Below are 18,236 nucleotides of genomic sequence, written 5' to 3'. Positions count from 1 at the left end.
CTGCGTGGAGATGCCGGTGCCGGAGTAATCTCGACGGCACGTGGCATCTCCTGACTCCCCCCAGGCCGGGTGAGCGGAGCGGGGGAGTCTCGGCGCACGGTGTCTTTATCCTTGCGGTGCTTCAGTGCTGGGCCCTGGATCGACGATGTTGGTGCTGAAGGACCGCTCCGCACCGAGGAGATGCTCGGTGCTGTGGGGGAACGCACTGGTTCGGAGTCCGGTCGGAGTGCAGACTACATAAGGATAGCCTTCAGCCGCGCATCTCTCTCCTTTTGGGTGCGGGGCTTGAAGGCTTTACAGATTTTACATTTGTCCTTGCGGTGCTGCTCTCCGAGGCATCGGAGGCAGCGATCATGAGGGTCACTCACGGGGAAAGCTTTGGCACACGCGGTGCAGGCTTTGAAGCCTGCTGAGCCAGGCATGGCCCAATCTGAAGAAAAACCCCTGAGGGTTTCCTATCTATCTATCTAACTTAACTACAACTACTTAACACTACTTAAACAGTAAACAGTCTGTAACGACAGCAATCAGAACAAAGGGGATGCTACTTGCTAGGCAAGAAGCAAACGTTCCAGCAACCGTCAATGGGCGGAAAGAAGGAACTGGGGGCCGGTGGCGCCCTACATACCGCGGCATGAGTGCGGTACTCCAGGGGGCGCCTGAGCCGACCCTACGGGGCTTGTTAAGGGGAAAAAAGTTCCGGGAATCTGTGCACGGGCACGCACACACCTATAATGGAATGGATATGAGCAATCACTCGAACAGACAATAAAAGGTGATAAAAATCTTAATGTGAAGGAAGGTTGCCTGGTGCCTGGCAAGATCCTGAATGCAACAAGCAGCAGGCAACTTCACTTTTGCACATACAGTGAAACTAATGGTTCAAACATTCAGTTGGATAAACAGTGAGACACATCTGGGAAACTTTAGTATTTTTGCTCTACAATCTTAAGAAATTCAAAGCTTTTTTTTAATACAAGTTTTCTGGCTAATTTGTTTTAGTGAAGGTGAGCATCACTGTTCAAGTTAGATAGCCGAGAACTACTCAAGCACCACTAATTTCTCCTTTCTTTGTTTTTGGATGACAAATCTACTTGAATCTAATTTGAAAATAGGTGTTCGTTTTACCAATTCTAAACCACCTGTGTAAAGTAAAATACGAAGACAATAGGAGGTAGCAGCCACAAAAGTAGTTAGTTTTTATCTAATAGTCTGAACAAGCAGAAAAATGCAACTTTACATGAAAATAAAATTCTAAAGACTGAAAAATATATTAATTACAATACCTGTTAAATGCATTTAAACATTACAAAATGTCTTATACAAATTATAACCGGAAGAGGACATTTATAAAAAATAAATAGGCACTCTAGCTAAATCAGTAAATCAGATCACCGAGTTAAAATATTAAATAAACAGAGCCTGTAGAGTAGATATAAAAACTGAAGGCGAGAGTTAATCTATTTATATAATAGTGCACATAGAACCCGGTAAAAACAGGTCATATACAAAAGAATTTACCTGGAAAGACTGCTTCAAGCAAAGCAAGGGAAGACCAAAGTACATTTAAGTGATTTCAATAAGGACTGTTGCATTTCAGAACTCCAGATGAATCTCCGCAGCTACTCTTGAATAAGCTTACCAATTATGCTCACCAGCTTTTGGAAACCAATTTTACATTTTTGTGTTAATAGGCATTCACATTGTTCCTTTGTATAGAAGTATGAAGGTTTGCTATGCACATTTAAGAACATCGTAAGTTTGCTCTTACATAGCATTCACAGTTGTTACTGTGCTTTAATTATAAATTAAAATATTGCAATTTCAAATAAAAGATTTCTGGAAAAGTTTTACAAATTGTACATAGTAGTACTAGAATTTGTCATTTAACTTTTTTAAAAGCCCTTTAAGTGGCTGTGTACATTAAATAATGCCTATCTTATTGATTAGAAAAGTTTAATTTATTTTTAACAAAACAAAAAGATTAATATTGGGAATCTTTCAGGCTTTCATATATCCAAGTGTTTTTAAACCAAGTTCCTTTTCCCCACCTAGTTTTATCCCCTATACCAGTGGTTCTCAACCTTTTTTCCCCGAGTACCACTCGGGCCAGGTACAGTCAGGTCAAGTACCACTTGACCTGACTGTACCAGACCCGAGTACCACTCAGGGAAAAAAAGGGAGGGGACCTGCGGCAGGGTTTCGCGGCGGCGGCGGGAGGGATTTGCGGCGGGGTTTCGCGGCAGCGGGGAGAGACTTGCGGCGGCTTACATGGGGGAAACAATACCCGCCGCCGAAACCCTTCCGCCGTTTGCCCATTTTCGGCGGCAAAGTTTCGCAAGGGCGGGCGGGAGGGCACTTCCGGCGGCAGATTCAGCGGCGCAGTACGGCTCGCGTACCACCCAGCCTTCTCGTAAGTACCACCGGTAGTACACGTACCACCGGTTGAGAACCGTTGCCCTATACAGAATGTAAGGCTTTTCAGTATTCATTTCCACTTGCATTCATATCCAAACATGCTGAATGTATTTGCTTTAGATATAACAATACCAATTCCAGAATTCATTCACTCTTTGAAATACTATTGGGTGACAAAGTGTAAAGGGACTGGTTTGAGATATTTGGTCTACTGCCTATATCATTTCATTTATAGTGAAAATGACAAACTTTAGGTTGAGTTCATGTTAAGATATTGGGCAAAGTAACTAAAGCTGCTGTTTAAAATACATGATTGTCACCATTTGGTTGAAACACTAATTCACATAATGTACATAAACATTTAAGCCTGTGACCATATTGCAAGCATAACATACATTTAGTTGAGCTCAATGCTACATAAGGCATTTATGCTTAACTGTAATCAGCACCAACTTTAATCAGCACCAATTTTAAAATCAAATTAAGCTTCAACTAATTTTACGCAGTCCTGATTTGGTAGTGTTCATTACAAGTTACATTAGTTATTTCAATGACCAACAAATGGTTCAAAGCATTAACAGACTGCAGTGAAGCTAAATTCTGAGCCTCTAAAGGGTTCAGATTCAATTAAAAGCCTGTTCAAAGGGGATTAATTGAAAATACTGTCTAGAAGTGTTTGAGTGGGAGACTGCTAGCTGGGGACAAAGAATTCTGTAACAGTCAGACAGACTGATCCCATACATTCTGAGGTTGACGTGAGCCATAGTTATGTATTTTTAAGAGGGGAGGAGAAAGGACAGACATGGAGTTCAGTACATAGTAGAATTGAGTTTACATACAGCTACAAAATCAATCTGACCTGAAGAATAAGACCTTGAGTATAAATGTACTATTTCTTAAATGTGTCTGTTGTAGTTACATGTGAAAATTTCATATCCTAAAAAAGTTTCTACTGCCCATTTTGTCAGACTGCTATATTAATAATTTGTAGCTTTTCATAGCTGAATTAAATTTGAGTAATAAGTTAAAAATATCACAGCTATGCTTGTGGAACAGTGACTAGAATTTAAGTTAAGGAGCAAACAACCATTGGATAAAAACATGTATACAAAGATGGAGCTAGAGTTTTAGGGTAATCTAAAAATCTCAATTCCCTTGTAAATTTTATTTGCAGTTCATGTAGACTACAGTAATTTGTAAAAATCACACATTAAGGCATCATTTTAAATACTAAAAATCAAATTTTCTGGGTAAACTTGCATTAAAAAGACACTTGAAGGATAAAGGAAATTAAGTTAGACTATCACAGAAATCAGAAGAAGTAACACCTATTGTTATCCGTTAGGAAAAAGTGGTTCCATAAAGCAAACACTGTTCTGATTATATGTACCATGTTATGTAGGGTGCTGTATAGCCCAGCATATCACATGGGCTAGTTTAAGGGATTACAGGCTAATTTACACCTTCTTACACTGGTGGCTTTTTGCCCACAGATTGAATTTTTTCTCGAGTAAAATAAACGACACTGATTTAGTTAATTTTGCATGCTGATTGATTTTTCTAGCTATTAATTAAAAGCACACACTTTTAAGGGAACCATTTGTAACAGACTTGCTGAATAAATTTGTATTGTAGTGGAGGTAAACATGTTAAGGCAAGGAAAATGACAAAATCATGAACATACGGCCAAATCCTTTAGCACCTTTTCCCCTGCTCATCCAGATTTGCAGAATCATTTAAACAGTCCTCTCTCTTAAAAGTAGTATGGCTGACAGGATACTTAAGTATGCAGTGTTGTAGCCGTGTCAGTCCCAGGGTATTTAACAAGGGGGGTGAGGTAATATCTTTTATTGGGTCATTCTGCTGATGAGAGAGAGAAACTTTTGAGCTCTGGATTACCTAAGTGTCACCACACACTAAGAAGTCCATGCTTCCTGCCCATAAGCACACTATGTGAAATGCATAAGAAAATACTGGATTTGACTCAATCTACCTATTGCAGTGTATGCCTTCTATACTAGGCTTATATCTCTGTTCAGAGGTGGGATGACTAGATTCAAGAGTACCATGGTATATAGTGCCCAGTTCCATTCCAGTTGGTAGTAGATGCTTATTTTTGTGGAAACCACCACTGTCGGCAAAATGCAGCTTGGGTCTCTGATGGTATTTCATCCTGTATGTATCTGTCATGCAGCTGTCTACTGAAAAATAGGTTGTTAGAGATACACTATCATTTGCATCAGGAGAGCTAGCACTTGATCCTGTGTGCTGAGATCCTTTATTAAATATACTACCAGATACAGTCTGAAAGTCATTAACTGATGAGCTAGGTGCAGAATCCAGTTCATGAACAGTATGCTCATTCCCTTGAAATGTTTCTTTAAACCTTTCTTCATTTGTAAATGCACCTTCTGATGCAGGTTTTGAAGCGATACCTGTAATTTGCCTTTCAACACTAGAAGGATTAGTCTGCAACACTTCTGACAATTTTACATCAGCGGTAGCTTCATTATTTTTTGATCCTAGTAAAACATTCAGAGTATATTTCTTTGGAGGTAAAGGAGGTGGAAGATTTTGGTAAATTACTTCTGGAATCTGAAGGTTATTAGTTCTACCAAATGACTGAACAGCACATTCACCAGATGAGGACAGCGCCATGTGGGATTTTTCTAACAGATTCTGTTGTACTAACGATGTGAGCCCTGACTTTGATCCAAGAGTTCTTGTGTGAGACTGCAGCTGAGACGAAAGAAATTCATTGCTGTTCCCTTTCTTTCCACACACAACTAAGTGTTCAGTGTTATAAGGGTGGGCTGGGCTCTCAGCACTGTACGCTGGCATACCAGTCTTCTCAAATTTATCTGGATTAAGCCACTCTGAAGAGCTCTGTTCATTTAACTTGCTGATCTTTGTTTCTGTCTTAACATGGTCCTTAAAACTTCGCTGTAGAGTTGAAGAGAAAATTTTCTTGTCTGGCATCTCTGCTCTAAAATATAAACATGCACAGGTATTTGGAGACCAGTCACAAGGAAACATTTACAATGCAGGTTTTTTTAAAAAAGCATATACCACTGTGACACTGTGTCTGAAAACACCCCCCCCCCCCCCATATTCAACAATGTCATAATTATGATATGTTCTGTATAAATGCCCTGTTTGGTCTTATTTTAAAAGTCTTGTTTTGCTAAACAGTGCCCCACAGCCCTGCAGGAGTGCTCCCTGCCAGCAACGAAGGCAAAGCAGCCCCCTGTGGAGAAGAAGCTCAGTCAGCAGTGAGCCGGGAAGCCTGCTGCTTCCTCCTTCCCCACACTACAGGGGCACACCATAGGGTGCCTGGTGTCCACTTTTTGACTGGAAAGTCTGGTAAAAAATAACCTGGTGGTGTCTGGACAGCACTGCTGAATGGACACTAAAAGTCCGATTTACCATGGGCAGGGAGAAGTACCAGGTCAACCCATGCTGGCCATGGGCATAGTTTGGGAGGGGGCACTGCTCCCCCATCTTAGATTTCTGCGAATGCCAACTCTGGCTTGCTGTGCTCAGCCTGGCGGCGGGTGGGCAGGGGGAGAGAGAGAAGAGAGGCTCTGTCCTTCCCACACTGCCAGCCCGCTCAGCCCCTCTCCCCAGCTGAAGCTGGCAGCTCTGGCATGCTGCCTTCCTGGATCCTAGGGCCCGTCATCATCCTCTTGTGTGTGTGCTGGGTCTTGATTTTGTACAATGGTGAGTGCCTATGTGCCCGAGGGGGGGAGGGAGGGGGATAAAGGCAATGGGGAAGGAAAGGGGATGGGACAGAGCAGCGAGAAGAGAAGGGGATGACAGAGCGCTGCCTCCAGGGGGAGCGCTGCTCCTCATTTCTGGGCATCTGGAGAAATGGGGGGGCATATGCTCCCCCACTAGCCATAGCTACATGTCACCTCTAAGGGGGAGGGGTGGATGACCATACTCCAGGTTGCAGTGCACCCTGGGGTGCCTGTAGCAGACAATGCCCACCTGCCCATCCCCATGTCCGGATCCAGAACTCATAGCCAGAGGAGACTGTTCTGTAAGTCCCATCGGGGGGTGGGAGGGAGTATTTTGTCCTGTGGATGGCTACCCAGCTGGGATCCCCCATAGGTCGGTGGGTTGGATCACCCCTGCTTCTGACAGGAGCAGGTGTTGAGGGACATGTGCCCGACCGGGCAGTTACAGCAGGCAGAGTGGTACATACATTGCATGGATGTGGCCCACAATAGTAAACAGGTCGAGAACCACTGCTTTAAACTCTTGACCTAGATAAGCTTGTTAAATACCAGATAAAGGGCCAGATTTTTAAATGCTAGTGAGGTGCCTATCTGAATCTTTAGGCCCCTAAATTCCTTTAAAAATCTGGTCTACAAATTTGGCTCTCTTGGCTGATCCATATAAACTTCAATCAGATTTCCTTGTCTTTTCAAAAAGCAAACCTGTCAGCCAAGTCATTTTGACACTCTAGGTACAATATTAAAGGAATGTCTGAAGGCAAGGTTTGAAATGCATCTTGACAGAATATATATTATCTTCCAGTCAACAAATGGAGCTTCACATGGATTCTGTTTTTCAGATAGGAAAGCTTTTCACAGTAAAGAAACAAAAAAAAGTTAATTACCTCTTCAGTGGAGGACTGTGCAGCTGCAACTGTGATTCTGAAGGGAAATTAGTATGTGGTCTGTAATTAGCTTCCATAGTCATTTGGTCTTTTCTCAAGTCTGGAAAAAATTACCCAGCTTTACTTTACAGTAAGTAAATTGCTCTCTTTTTCCTAAGGGTTCATTACAAGTTACTTACAGTAAGGAAACAGAGACATCCACTTAGCAGGACACTCTTCGTGTTTTTTAAAATTACAATGAAAAGAACATGGGTCAGCAAAACCCCTTCCAATAAAAACCCGCCACACCTTTTTTCATAAGAAGTTCAATTTGTTACTTTAAAAAAAAGAAATAGACCTACTAAAATATCTACAGGCCAAATAGCTTAGTTATTAAAAATATACCTCTGACTCCTCTGTCAATTAATATCACATACTTAAACACTAATGAAGTGATACACAATATGCATTTCTAGATGTTGTGGGTCCATTGAGGCACAAGGTTAAAGGTTAATTTCAGCTCCCAGAAAAGCATAAATAACTGGTACTTATCCCATAGTATCGGTGTTCTTCAAGATGTATTGACTACATAGATTTCACTATTGGTATCCACGTGCAGCATAAGGTCGGATTCTTTTGGCCAGCAGTGTCCACTGGGGCCATGCCTGTAACCTAGATATTCTCATGTCCCCCCCATCCAGAGCAGGCCCAATTACCCTCAGTTCCTTCACCTATACAGAATCATATGAAGGTGGACATCGTAGTAGCAGAGAAGGAAGGAGAGTCATGGAATCCACATGGACAATACATCTTGAAGAATCCCCGTTACTTTAAGCAACCACTCTTTCGAGCAATTGTTCACATGGATTTCATTCTTGGTGACTAACAAGCAGTTGCCTGTTTGCTTGAAGGTGGATACTAGTTCCTACTTAAACAACGACTGCAGGACAGCCCTACCAAAATGGGCATCCCGTCTGGAAGCCTCTGCAAAGGAGCAGTGTCTTCTAAAGATGTGAGCCAAACTCCACATACCTGTGCCCCAGATTGCAGAGAGGGACATTCTTCAAAAAGGCAGCAGAGAATGCTTGAGTTCCAGTAGAATGAGCTCTAATGTATCAAGGTGAAGCTAACCTGGCTAACTCATAACATATTCATTATACAGCTGGAGCTGTACTTACATAACACTTCTGTGAAGGTACAAGTTGCCTCTGAACTATCAGCAAAGGCCATAATTCAACTGGGCATAAACTTGTTGATGTAAAAAGACAGTTCCCCTTACTACTTTAATTGTATGTGAAGTTTAGCTTCTATCAGGGTGGAATGAAGTTGTGGGAAACAAGTAGACTGGGTCATATGGAACTCTGACAACCTTGAGCAGAACTTCAGCTGATGCTTAAGAGAGACCCTGTATTTATGAAACCCTGTATAAGAGGGACCTGACATGAAAGCATGAATTTCCCCTACCCTTCCAACTAACATACCAGTCACTAAAAAGGCAACTGAAAAATGGTACAAGAAATTGATTGCTAAAGGTTCGGGTGGGAAAATCAACCCTGCTAATACTGTATTGAGACCTTTAAGGAACCTTGTCACTGTAGTGTGAGAAAATGCAGTATGGCCCTGTATAGGAGGGTAATGTACAGATATAGTTACTAACAGAACCCTTATGGAACTGATAGCTATGAAACAATCAGAACTTCCTAACAGTCAAATACTGCTGAAATGTCAAACACTGCTGGAGATGGCATTTCAGCATCATTTCTCTCTCATGCCCAAGTGGAAACCCTCTGCTCTTTTGCTTGTAAGTCAAGAAGGCAGTCTAGCTTTCGTTTACCAATTTTAAAACTGAAATTTTGATAAAATTTGTACATATTTACTATTTCAAAATTAATTCTGGCCATCACTCAGCACAAAAAAATCCCTTATATACACAACATGCTAAAAAAAGCCACAAAAGTTAGTCTTTTAAAAACCTGGCTTCCTAAACAAGTTCTGGACCCGATCAGCATCAAGTCAGGTCCCAGAAGCAGAAGTTTGGTGATTTCAAGAAGTGATTTGTCTAATGCATGAGAACACAACATATTACATATTAAATAGTTAATTCTAGTGTGATCATATCAACCAAGGATTTGCACCCACCAATTTAAAGAAAAAAGATGTTGCTACACCAAAGCCAGAGATTCCAGACGCAGAAGTCGGGAAGAGAAAAGGTTGCTTGAGTACGAGATTCTTAAGATAAAAGCTGTTTTGCCACAAATGTCTTAAAATGTTCAATAGAAAAAGGTAGAAATTGTCTTAAATTCATTAACATTCTTTTCCTCCTAAGATAATTTTCAGGTCAATACATTTTTAAAGTTTAGATCCAAAATTAAGATAGGGCATAGAAGTAGTTAACTTTTTAAAATAAATAAGCTAACACATATTTTAGCCTAATGATTGCTACCTAGGTTTTACTAGGACTGCAGTTAAGCGTTCAACATGCAAACTCTGAATTCATACCTTACATATTAATCATTTAGTTCTTATTTTTACCTAGTAATATTTTCCACACAATTGCTCCTCACTTCTAATGAAATGACTAATGTTCCCAACTAAACAATTCAGTAAATTATTTTACTGAATTTTGTTTCAGGAGCTGTGAAGTCCCTCTGTGAAACAGTTATGTAAATTGGACACAAGAAGGCAGCAGAGATTTGCAAGCAATTACTATGTCACCAGGGCAGGCATTCAATCATAGCTGCTCACCAACACTGGGAGGTTTGTGCCTCTGAAATTCCAGCTAATTTAAAAATAGATGTGTTATATTTCTCTTCTGCTGAAAGAGATCCATGCATGGTTAAAACCAGAGAGGGAGTCTACTGGGAATTTTGGCTCCAGGTTCTTTATAAACCTAAATATGGCAGACATACTGCACAGCAAACACCACCACCATCATCATAAAAAGCTCAAACAATAAATTAAAGATAATTTTGGCATTTCTCAAAGACAAGCCAGTCACATTTGGGGATTTACCCTCTCACTTAAGAAACATCTGAATAGAGTCTTCTAAAAACAAGCCATTCTTCTGTCCACCAAGTAACCTAACTCCACTCCTCTACCCCCCAGAAAGGTGAAGATTGTATTTCAACATGCTTTAGAAAATATTTTCTATAATACTGTCAAAATAAATAAATAAAACATACAAAGACCAATTTTAGTAAACAAAAGGAATTTCACTTTTCAGAATGTACGTTAGCCCTGTGTTTCCAGCAGCTTAGACTGATTATACATTTTTAGTGCAGATGTAGAGATACTAGTAAGAAGCTGAAGTATAATGCCTGACAATATTTTCTGTGCACCAAATGAAATTTTAAAGTTTTGTTTTTAAGTTATGTTTGAGGAACTGATGGAAGGATTAATTTGGGAACGAACCTTGGAAAAATAATATTTTATAAGATAACATACCCATCTTTAAAATACACCTATTTAAATAACAGATGTTAATTTTGAAGCAACTCATACGTGCCATATCTGCATGTTACAAATGTGAAGGTGACTGACAGACAGACTCACTCACAAGTATCCATCAGATTGGAAGCCAGACTACAGTATCACTGTCACGGGTGTTTTAATAATAGAAATGAAATGATGGACCTTTGTAATTTATGGACATCCATTCTTGTTATATAGCCTGTCTTCACTATGACATGCATATCATGCTTGCTTATGTACTTCAGAAATCATTGTTTACAAAGATCTGATAAGGCTTAATTTGATTGTCAGAATTAGTTTAATCTTGCTTCTGCATGATCCATGTTAGGTTTCACAGTGCTTTCACACTTTCGTTCTACTCAACCCCCAATTAAAAAGATCAAAGTATTCTTAATTTTACAAGTAATCCATCCACACACACACTTTCATGACTTCTCAGAAACCGGAATATTAAATGTTTCCTTGCCTCAATTGCATATACACCTTGATGTAATAACTAGAATAGCCAGCCATGATTTCTACCTTCCCCCACCACTTTCTCCAGCAGGCACTAGCTAGCGGGGAGGGGTTCTAGTGGGCGGCTTCATCTCCCATTTACCCCCATACTATAAAATTTAGCAACAGTTATTTTGGGGTGTGTGTTAGTTGTTCCTTTCAAAAGTTAAAAAGAACCTAAAAACGATCTTGAAAAAAATGGTGGGCTTGATTTTTAAACTGGTTAGTGATAAAGTGAGATTTTAAAAGCCCCCTAAGTAGTTACAGTCCAGAACTTTCCTGTATCATAATAGTTCCTCTTCATTTTTGAGAGGCAGGCTCCATCATTTCTCTCTCTGGGGGCCAGCACCACGTTCCACTTTTCTCCCCCTCCCATAGGAGGAAAAGGAAGAGAGCACTGGGCCTCATTCTGTCCAGCTTTCCCTCCCAACAGAGGAAGAACACACTGCTTCTTTTCACCCCCAGGTGTACATACTCCTGAATGGTTTCCATCTCCTCTTCTTCAAGGAAAACCCAGCATGTGGCAGTCCCTAGGTTTTGCCCTTACAGTTCATGCAAAGTTTGTGTGGGTTTCAAGTAGCAGCCTGGCTGAAAAAAGGGTCAGGAACAAAATAAGAAATTAAACGCACATGTAGACAGACTAATGGAGCAGAGTGTGTGTGGAGCGGTGTCTGGAAATAACTTTAAAAATCAGATTTAAATAAAAATTGGTGTTGCTTGTAAATGTTACCAGATTTTGGGGGGGGGGGGGAGGTGAATTGATGAGGGGGGAAGAGATTTAGTTTAAGGGATAGATTAAAATCTTGCGCTTGTTATTCAAAATTAGAGATTGGGATATCATGTCACATTTACTGATGTAATTGTTATAAAAATGGCTTTTAACAGAATCAGATTTGTCATCACTAGACATGTTTTATTCTCTAACTATATTTGACTATAATCATAGAATCATAGAGTTGGAAGAGATCTCAGGAGGTCATCTAGTCCAACCCCCTGCTCAGAGCAGGACTAACCTCAGCTAAATAATCCCAGCCAGGGCTTTGTCAAACCGCAGCTTAAAAACCTCTAAAGATGGAGATTCCACCACCTCCCTAGGTAACCCATTCCAGTGCTTCACCAACCTCTTAGTGAAAAACTTTTTCCTAATATCCAACCTAGACCTCCCCCACTGCAACTTGAGACCGTTGCTCCTTGTTCTGTCATCTGCCATCACCGAGAACAGCCTAGCTCCATCCCTCGAACCCCCTTTCAGGTAGTTAAAGGCTGCTATCAAATCCCCACTCATTCTTCTCTTCGGTAGACTGAACAAACCTAGTTCGCTCAGCCTCTCCTCATAAGTCTTGTGCTCCAGCCCCCTAATTATTTTTGTTGCCCTCCGCTGGACTCTCTCCAACTTCTCCACATCCTTCTTGTAGTGGGGACCCAAAACTGGACACAATACTCCAAATGCGGCCTCACCAATGCCAAATAGAGGGGAATGATCACTTTCCGTGATCTGCTGGCAATGCTCCTACTAATGCAACCCAATATGCTATTAGCCTTCTTGGCAACCAGGGCACACTGCTGACTTTAGTCATTTAAATATGGAGTAAATCATAAGTAAAGCCACTTTAAACAAAATATCCTTTTTATTGTTCATGTTTCACATTATGCAAATTAAATAGCTGTATGTTTCAGTTCACACATCTGTGAATATAAAACAAGACAGACTGTCATATATATTTACTATGTCCTTAAAGACAATGGCTGGATTTCATTAAAGAAATGAGATTAATATGTGAAGTTCATTTGGACAAAATTTAAAAGATATTTTCCTATTTTTTCCTTTGTAAATTTATGCTTGGAATTTTCACTAAAGAAACGAGACATCACATCACCTCAATAAAAAAAAGGTACGATTTTGAGGTGCTACTTATCCTCAAATGAACTGAAACATTTTGAGCCTTTATTTGGATTAATTGATTTTTCCAATTATTAATTCAACAAGATTTCAAAAACAAATAGCTGGGGTTGTCTGGTGCTGTTAAAAGAACTGTTTGCAATAGATGACAGACTGTATTTGCAGTATGACAGAGCTAACATTTTATTTAAAAAGCACTGCAGGCTTTAGTAATGCAAAGAATTAGTGGTAAATTCCTAAAAAAAAAAAGAGAGAAGAGAATCAGGAGTCAAGGATAAAAGATCTCTACTAAAAGTTTCACCTTTAAATCACTTCTCTCATTTGTGGGACATGCAGCATTTCCCTTTAAGATCCTTGAATCTGACCGTGCTATGTACTGTGTATACTACTATGAACTTTGAATAAGAGGCCGTCAGTTGATTCAGAATGATGGTTTTATTCCTGAACCACTCATTAGCTTCTTCAAAAAGTGTCTTGAACTTTTTATTTAGAGAGAAAAGAAACCCAAAGCCCATTTATCTGTAGAAAAAAAAAGACCTTAGATACTGAATACTTAATAGTGTACATGTAAAAATGCTATGATCTTTTCTGTTGCTATTCCTATCTACAAATTCACTGTAGATTTATCTAGAATAATACAGAAAGACAGACATCACACATTATCATTAAAAAGTGAGACTATGAACTTTTTGTAAGGTGCTCTAGAGAGAGAAAGTTTCATACTACTATGAAAACAGAGCAAAAGTGTGTTTTAGATATTTATCAATTGCTGCTACAAAGTCAAAAGGATAAAAAAGCTTTCAACTCTTTATTCTCAATAAAGTTTAAAATTAATGGTGGAAATGGCAGGATTAAAAATCCACCAAATATCTACCATCCAGAACTTTGTCACATCATGTTATAATAGTTTAGAGAAACATGTTAAGATCAAGTCTGGACCTAAACCACTTGAAAATGCCAATTTGACAATTTCAGTTGATATTATTTCTGGTGTAACCTATGCCAGTAGAAGGAGAGAAAAGACAAAGAGCAATTAATACAATGAGAATTTAAAAAATGCTCAAAAAGATGCAGATTAAAGAATTGGAAACTAGAAGTCTTATGTATGAATTAGGTACAGTAATTCAAGTTTCCTTACACTAGCAGTGTGACTCTGTGATAAGAGTGTCATCCCACATAAGTCCTGAAGTACTTAAGGTAGGCTAGATGGGCCAATTAACTATTCAGGCTGCAGCTGGAGAGGAGCCAGGGCTCTATAATGCTTAATTAATGGTGATGCTCACCTGGGCAGGAACAGGCAGGGCTTCAGTAAAGCTAAGAGGCTGAGAATAGAGGGGAACTGCAGGAGGAAGTAGTCTGCAGTCATTCCCTGACAGAAGGGAGGCGACAGTTACGAGGTCTGGCAAGAAGCCAGAGGGGGAATCTGAGGAAGCTCAGATGCCAGAAGAGGAGGAAGTAGGACAGAGCCCAGGAAAGTAGCAACTAGATTTGGGAGCAAGTAGACCATAGTTCAGAGCATAAAGTCCCTGTGCTGGAATGTGGATTAGAGGGTGGGCCCAGGTTTCCCTACCAGCCATTGAGGAAGCAGCATAGCCTTGCACATAGAGGCATACTAGTCCAGAGGGACTCTGACAGACCCTGTAAGGGAAGAGCTACAGTGAGTCGGATGGAGGGCTAAGTCATGAAGAGTCCTGGAGGGTGAGACTGGGACAATGGGCTGAACGACAGCAGGAAGGGATGTCTGACCAATGGTGAGCTAATCATAGAATCATAGAGTTGGAAGGGACCTCAGGAGGTCATCTAGTCCAACTCCCTGCTCAGAGCAGGACAAACCTCAGCTAAATAATCCCAGCGAGGGTTTTGGCAAGCCGCAGCTTAATCCCCGGATGAACCACAAGGAGGCATGCCAGTGGAGAGTTCAAGCCTCAAAACCCTGTTCTAAGGAAGGCAGCCTCTAGGATGAGAGTAATTCCATTCTCCTTAGCATCTGCTACGAGATTGTCAACAAAGGTGCAATTGTTTTGTGGACACTTATCCACCAGGAATCAGATGGAGACTCAACTCCTCCTACGCATGTCACTAAAAACTTTATGATGGGAAGGGCTTTAGACATTACTGGAGCGCCACTAACTACAAACACCCATGATACTCACAAAATATTCCATAATCCTTTACCAATTCTTTGAACTCATAACATCCCTGCAGGCTGATAACTAACAAAGTCCGAAGAGAGAAGTGTCTGAGTATTTCCACATCACTGCATTTAAATGGATAGCTGATTTTCTATTAACTCATTTCCAGTTCACCTTTTCATCCTTTCCATAAAAGTGAAAAGATATGACAAGTGTTGCTTTAGCGTGTAATCACACCTGACCTTGGCAAAATAAATCTGATTAAAATATGTAATATATGATATTTATAAGTTTTGCTTATCCACTAAGCAAGAGAATTCTATTTATAAGTATGGAGTTTGAGACACATTTATTGGAATTTTACTGCCTCTGCCAGAGGATACAGAATAGATCAATAGAGACTAATCATATTCAGTTTGGAAATAAGCCATCATGATAACATAGGACTCAACAAAATGTGACAAGATAGGCAGAGAACAATCCCAATAATACAGAAGATCTCCAGTGCAATATGTAGACCTACTGCAGTATGTAAGCGAGTGAGCCATCATGAGTCAATTAATAAGTGCTCTCTCCACTAATTAGCATGGACAGGTGTCTACACTGCAAGAAATTCCATTAAGTTAGCTTAGGTAAAAGGCTGCTGATGCAAGTAAACGTTCCTCTCACCCACAAAGGAGGTCCCATCCAGCTCAGATGTTTGAGGAACACTGGCAAGGAAAGCTGGGAAGCTTGCATTGCCACTGCTTATGCTATCTCTCCCTTGAAAAATAAAAGGACTTCAGTCTCTTGGGCAGTCAGGCTGGTCACTTTCATGAACACTAAATTAATTAATAAATAATATTAATTGCTATGTAAGTGCAAAATACCTTTAAAGTGCCGTATCAAAATTGACCAGCGTTAACATCTTTCTGAGTCAAGGGCAGGATTTTTCAAAAGTATTCAGCATCTGCCTAACTGTAATTGATAGTAGAATTAAGCGAAAGTTAATTCCATTATAAAGATGGAGGAAAAAACCATGATTTGCTCAAGATCAAACAAAGAGCCATTAAAAGCTGGAATCTGAATTAGACTGAAATCTGTTTTTCTGTTCAGATCATGTGTAAGTGTAACTTTGTAAATTAATATTTCCTGTACACCCAATCCCCAAGAAGTCAATACAATAGCTGATGGGGGACATTGGTTGGTTTAGTTTGACTACTTGTTTTCTTAACTTAATTCAAAAGGCACATGAAGTTCCAGAGAGCCAACTTTTTGTATATTTTTAAGGAATCTAAATAGAACTTTTGGCCTAACGCAAATTTAAAATTAACAAGTTTCTTTAAAAATACAAAGGCATCTCTTTATTTCCCTAGTTTTGGTGGTTAAAAAAAATCCCTCACTGCCTCAACTAGTCCCTCAGCTTCCAACCTGCTTGTGGTTATGGTTACTAGGGTGTAGCATAAGCTGCGGGGTACTGTTCCTTTGGGAACAGAAGATGTGCGAATTCTGTGACTGTCCAGTGGATATGGGGCTGGGCACTCCAAGGAGACACTTGGAGGACTTGGGGGAAAGAACCTGGAAAGAAAGAGCGAGGCCTGAAAGGCAGTTCTTGTGTTGCAGGAGGCTGGTGGTGTTGGGACTGATCCACAGCAATCACAGACAAGGCATTTTCATGCTAAGGGCAGACTGTAGTAAGGTTCCTCATAACCCTGGGTAAGTCCGGGAAGTATGCAAACGCGTGTGCGCGCACACACAAAAATATTTCCATCAATAGTAATTGAAATTTACAGATAGGCAAAGAAAAAAATGCTGCTTGAGAACTTAGTTTGATTTAAGCATATTTAGTTTGTACATTTTGACATGTAATGTTGACAATTTGTTTTAATGGCTATAAAGCTTTAACTCTTTTAATCTCAATGCCTAAATGTAATTGGATAATTATTGTTCAACCTCCATATTGTCTGGTCCTCCCATAATTTCCCATAACTATGAACATTTACATCTATAAAAAGTAAAAATAAAGGCTCAAAAACAAACTGATATTATCTGACAAAATTATAACAAAAATAAAGTTGAATTCTGCCATGCCTATGTATAGGGTACACAAGGAAGGACAAATTATTTTTTGTTTGTTTTTTTAAATCACATTTTAATAGCTTGGTGCAGTTTTTTTTAACAAATGAGATTGCCTAATAAAAGAATTCTCTCTCATATAGATTTATTAGAAGTTATAAATGTTGCTCTTTGCAGGAACATGGTTACCAAAATACTGAACAGCATCAGTTCAGCAAGGGTTACCAAGTTGTGATGTGAAGAACTCAAATTATTAAAATTGGTCAGAACACTGAGTAAAGGTTAACAGTATTTGAAGAATGAATCAAGATATTGGTATTTATTGTACAGAAAGAGAGCAAGATTATTGCCAGAAAGACAGAGGAAGGATATAAACACAATGGATATGTATAGAATGGAAGAAAGGCATCTCTCCAAGGGGAAATGTCTCTCACTGAACCACCATTTTCAGTACTATATAGATTCTGTTCAGATTCACCCACGCACAAATTAACTTCATATATGAACTTGTCCATTTTGCCAATGGAAATCAAAGACTTGGTCATCTAGTACTAAGCAGAAACAGTTGGTGCAATAAGAGAAGAAAAAGTTCATTTCATCAACTCTGCAACATTTGAAGTATTATTAAGAACCAGTAACTATGTAAAGTCTATCTGGAACCTTTCAACCTTTTACCTAGTATTAAAATCAGGTATTAGCAATTTTGGTCAACAGCACGTCTAGAGATTCTTTAGAAAACTTTGTAGAAGTTAAAATACTCACCATCACAATAGTTTCTGTTCTGCTGGGAGGTAAACTGTAAAACACTTTCAGCATATTTGATTGACAGATTCTGGTCACTGAAAAATAATACAGACCTTGTGGTTTAAAACTTAAATATTAGTGCACAGTTACAGTTGCCCATATATGTAAGTATGTACACAAAATATAAAATGTTTTATAGTATAAAACATTAGTTTGGCTTTACAAACACTAATTTAGATTCTAATCATCTCCATACAAAATTTACAAGTCATGTTGTTTAAGCAGTATATTCTATAGATGAGCAGAATACTTACAGTTGATTCTCAAAGTTACCAGTGATTGCAAAATGGTGTGCAGGATGCTAAAGGTGATTGTCAATAACATCGTATGTTATCTGGGAACAAAAACTGCTTCAAAC

The 18,236-nt window shown here is 39.6% G+C and overlaps 1 protein-coding gene across 4 annotated transcripts in view; it reads right to left on the bottom strand.

Moving 5' to 3' along the window:
• Positions 1–1,183: 1,183 nt before the first annotated feature.
• Positions 1,184–18,236, bottom strand: part of USP53 (ubiquitin specific peptidase 53) — a 60,578-nt gene continuing 43,525 nt past the window's right edge. For all 4 annotated transcript variants that reach the window (XM_067562435.1, XM_067562433.1, XM_067562436.1 and 1 more), the window contains exons 14-16: positions 17,837–17,913; positions 7,043–7,142; positions 1,184–5,404 (exon numbers count right to left, since the gene is read on the bottom strand). In XM_067562435.1, coding sequence (XP_067418536.1) covers positions 4,408–5,404; positions 7,043–7,142; positions 17,837–17,913 — 1,174 coding nt within the window. In that variant the 3' untranslated portion in view covers positions 1,184–4,407. The remainder of the gene's footprint in view (positions 5,405–7,042; positions 7,143–17,836; positions 17,914–18,236) is intronic.

The sequence above is a fragment of the Emydura macquarii genome, unplaced genomic scaffold (genome assembly GCF_026122565.2).
Source record: "Emydura macquarii macquarii isolate MOO-44397 ecotype Brisbane River unplaced genomic scaffold, CSIRO-AGI_Emac_v2 contig_2429, whole genome shotgun sequence".
Taxonomy (NCBI): domain Eukaryota; kingdom Metazoa; phylum Chordata; order Testudines; family Chelidae; genus Emydura; species Emydura macquarii.
Note: the sequence above shows the minus strand (reverse complement) of the source record. Positions and strands in the feature narration are given on the sequence as shown.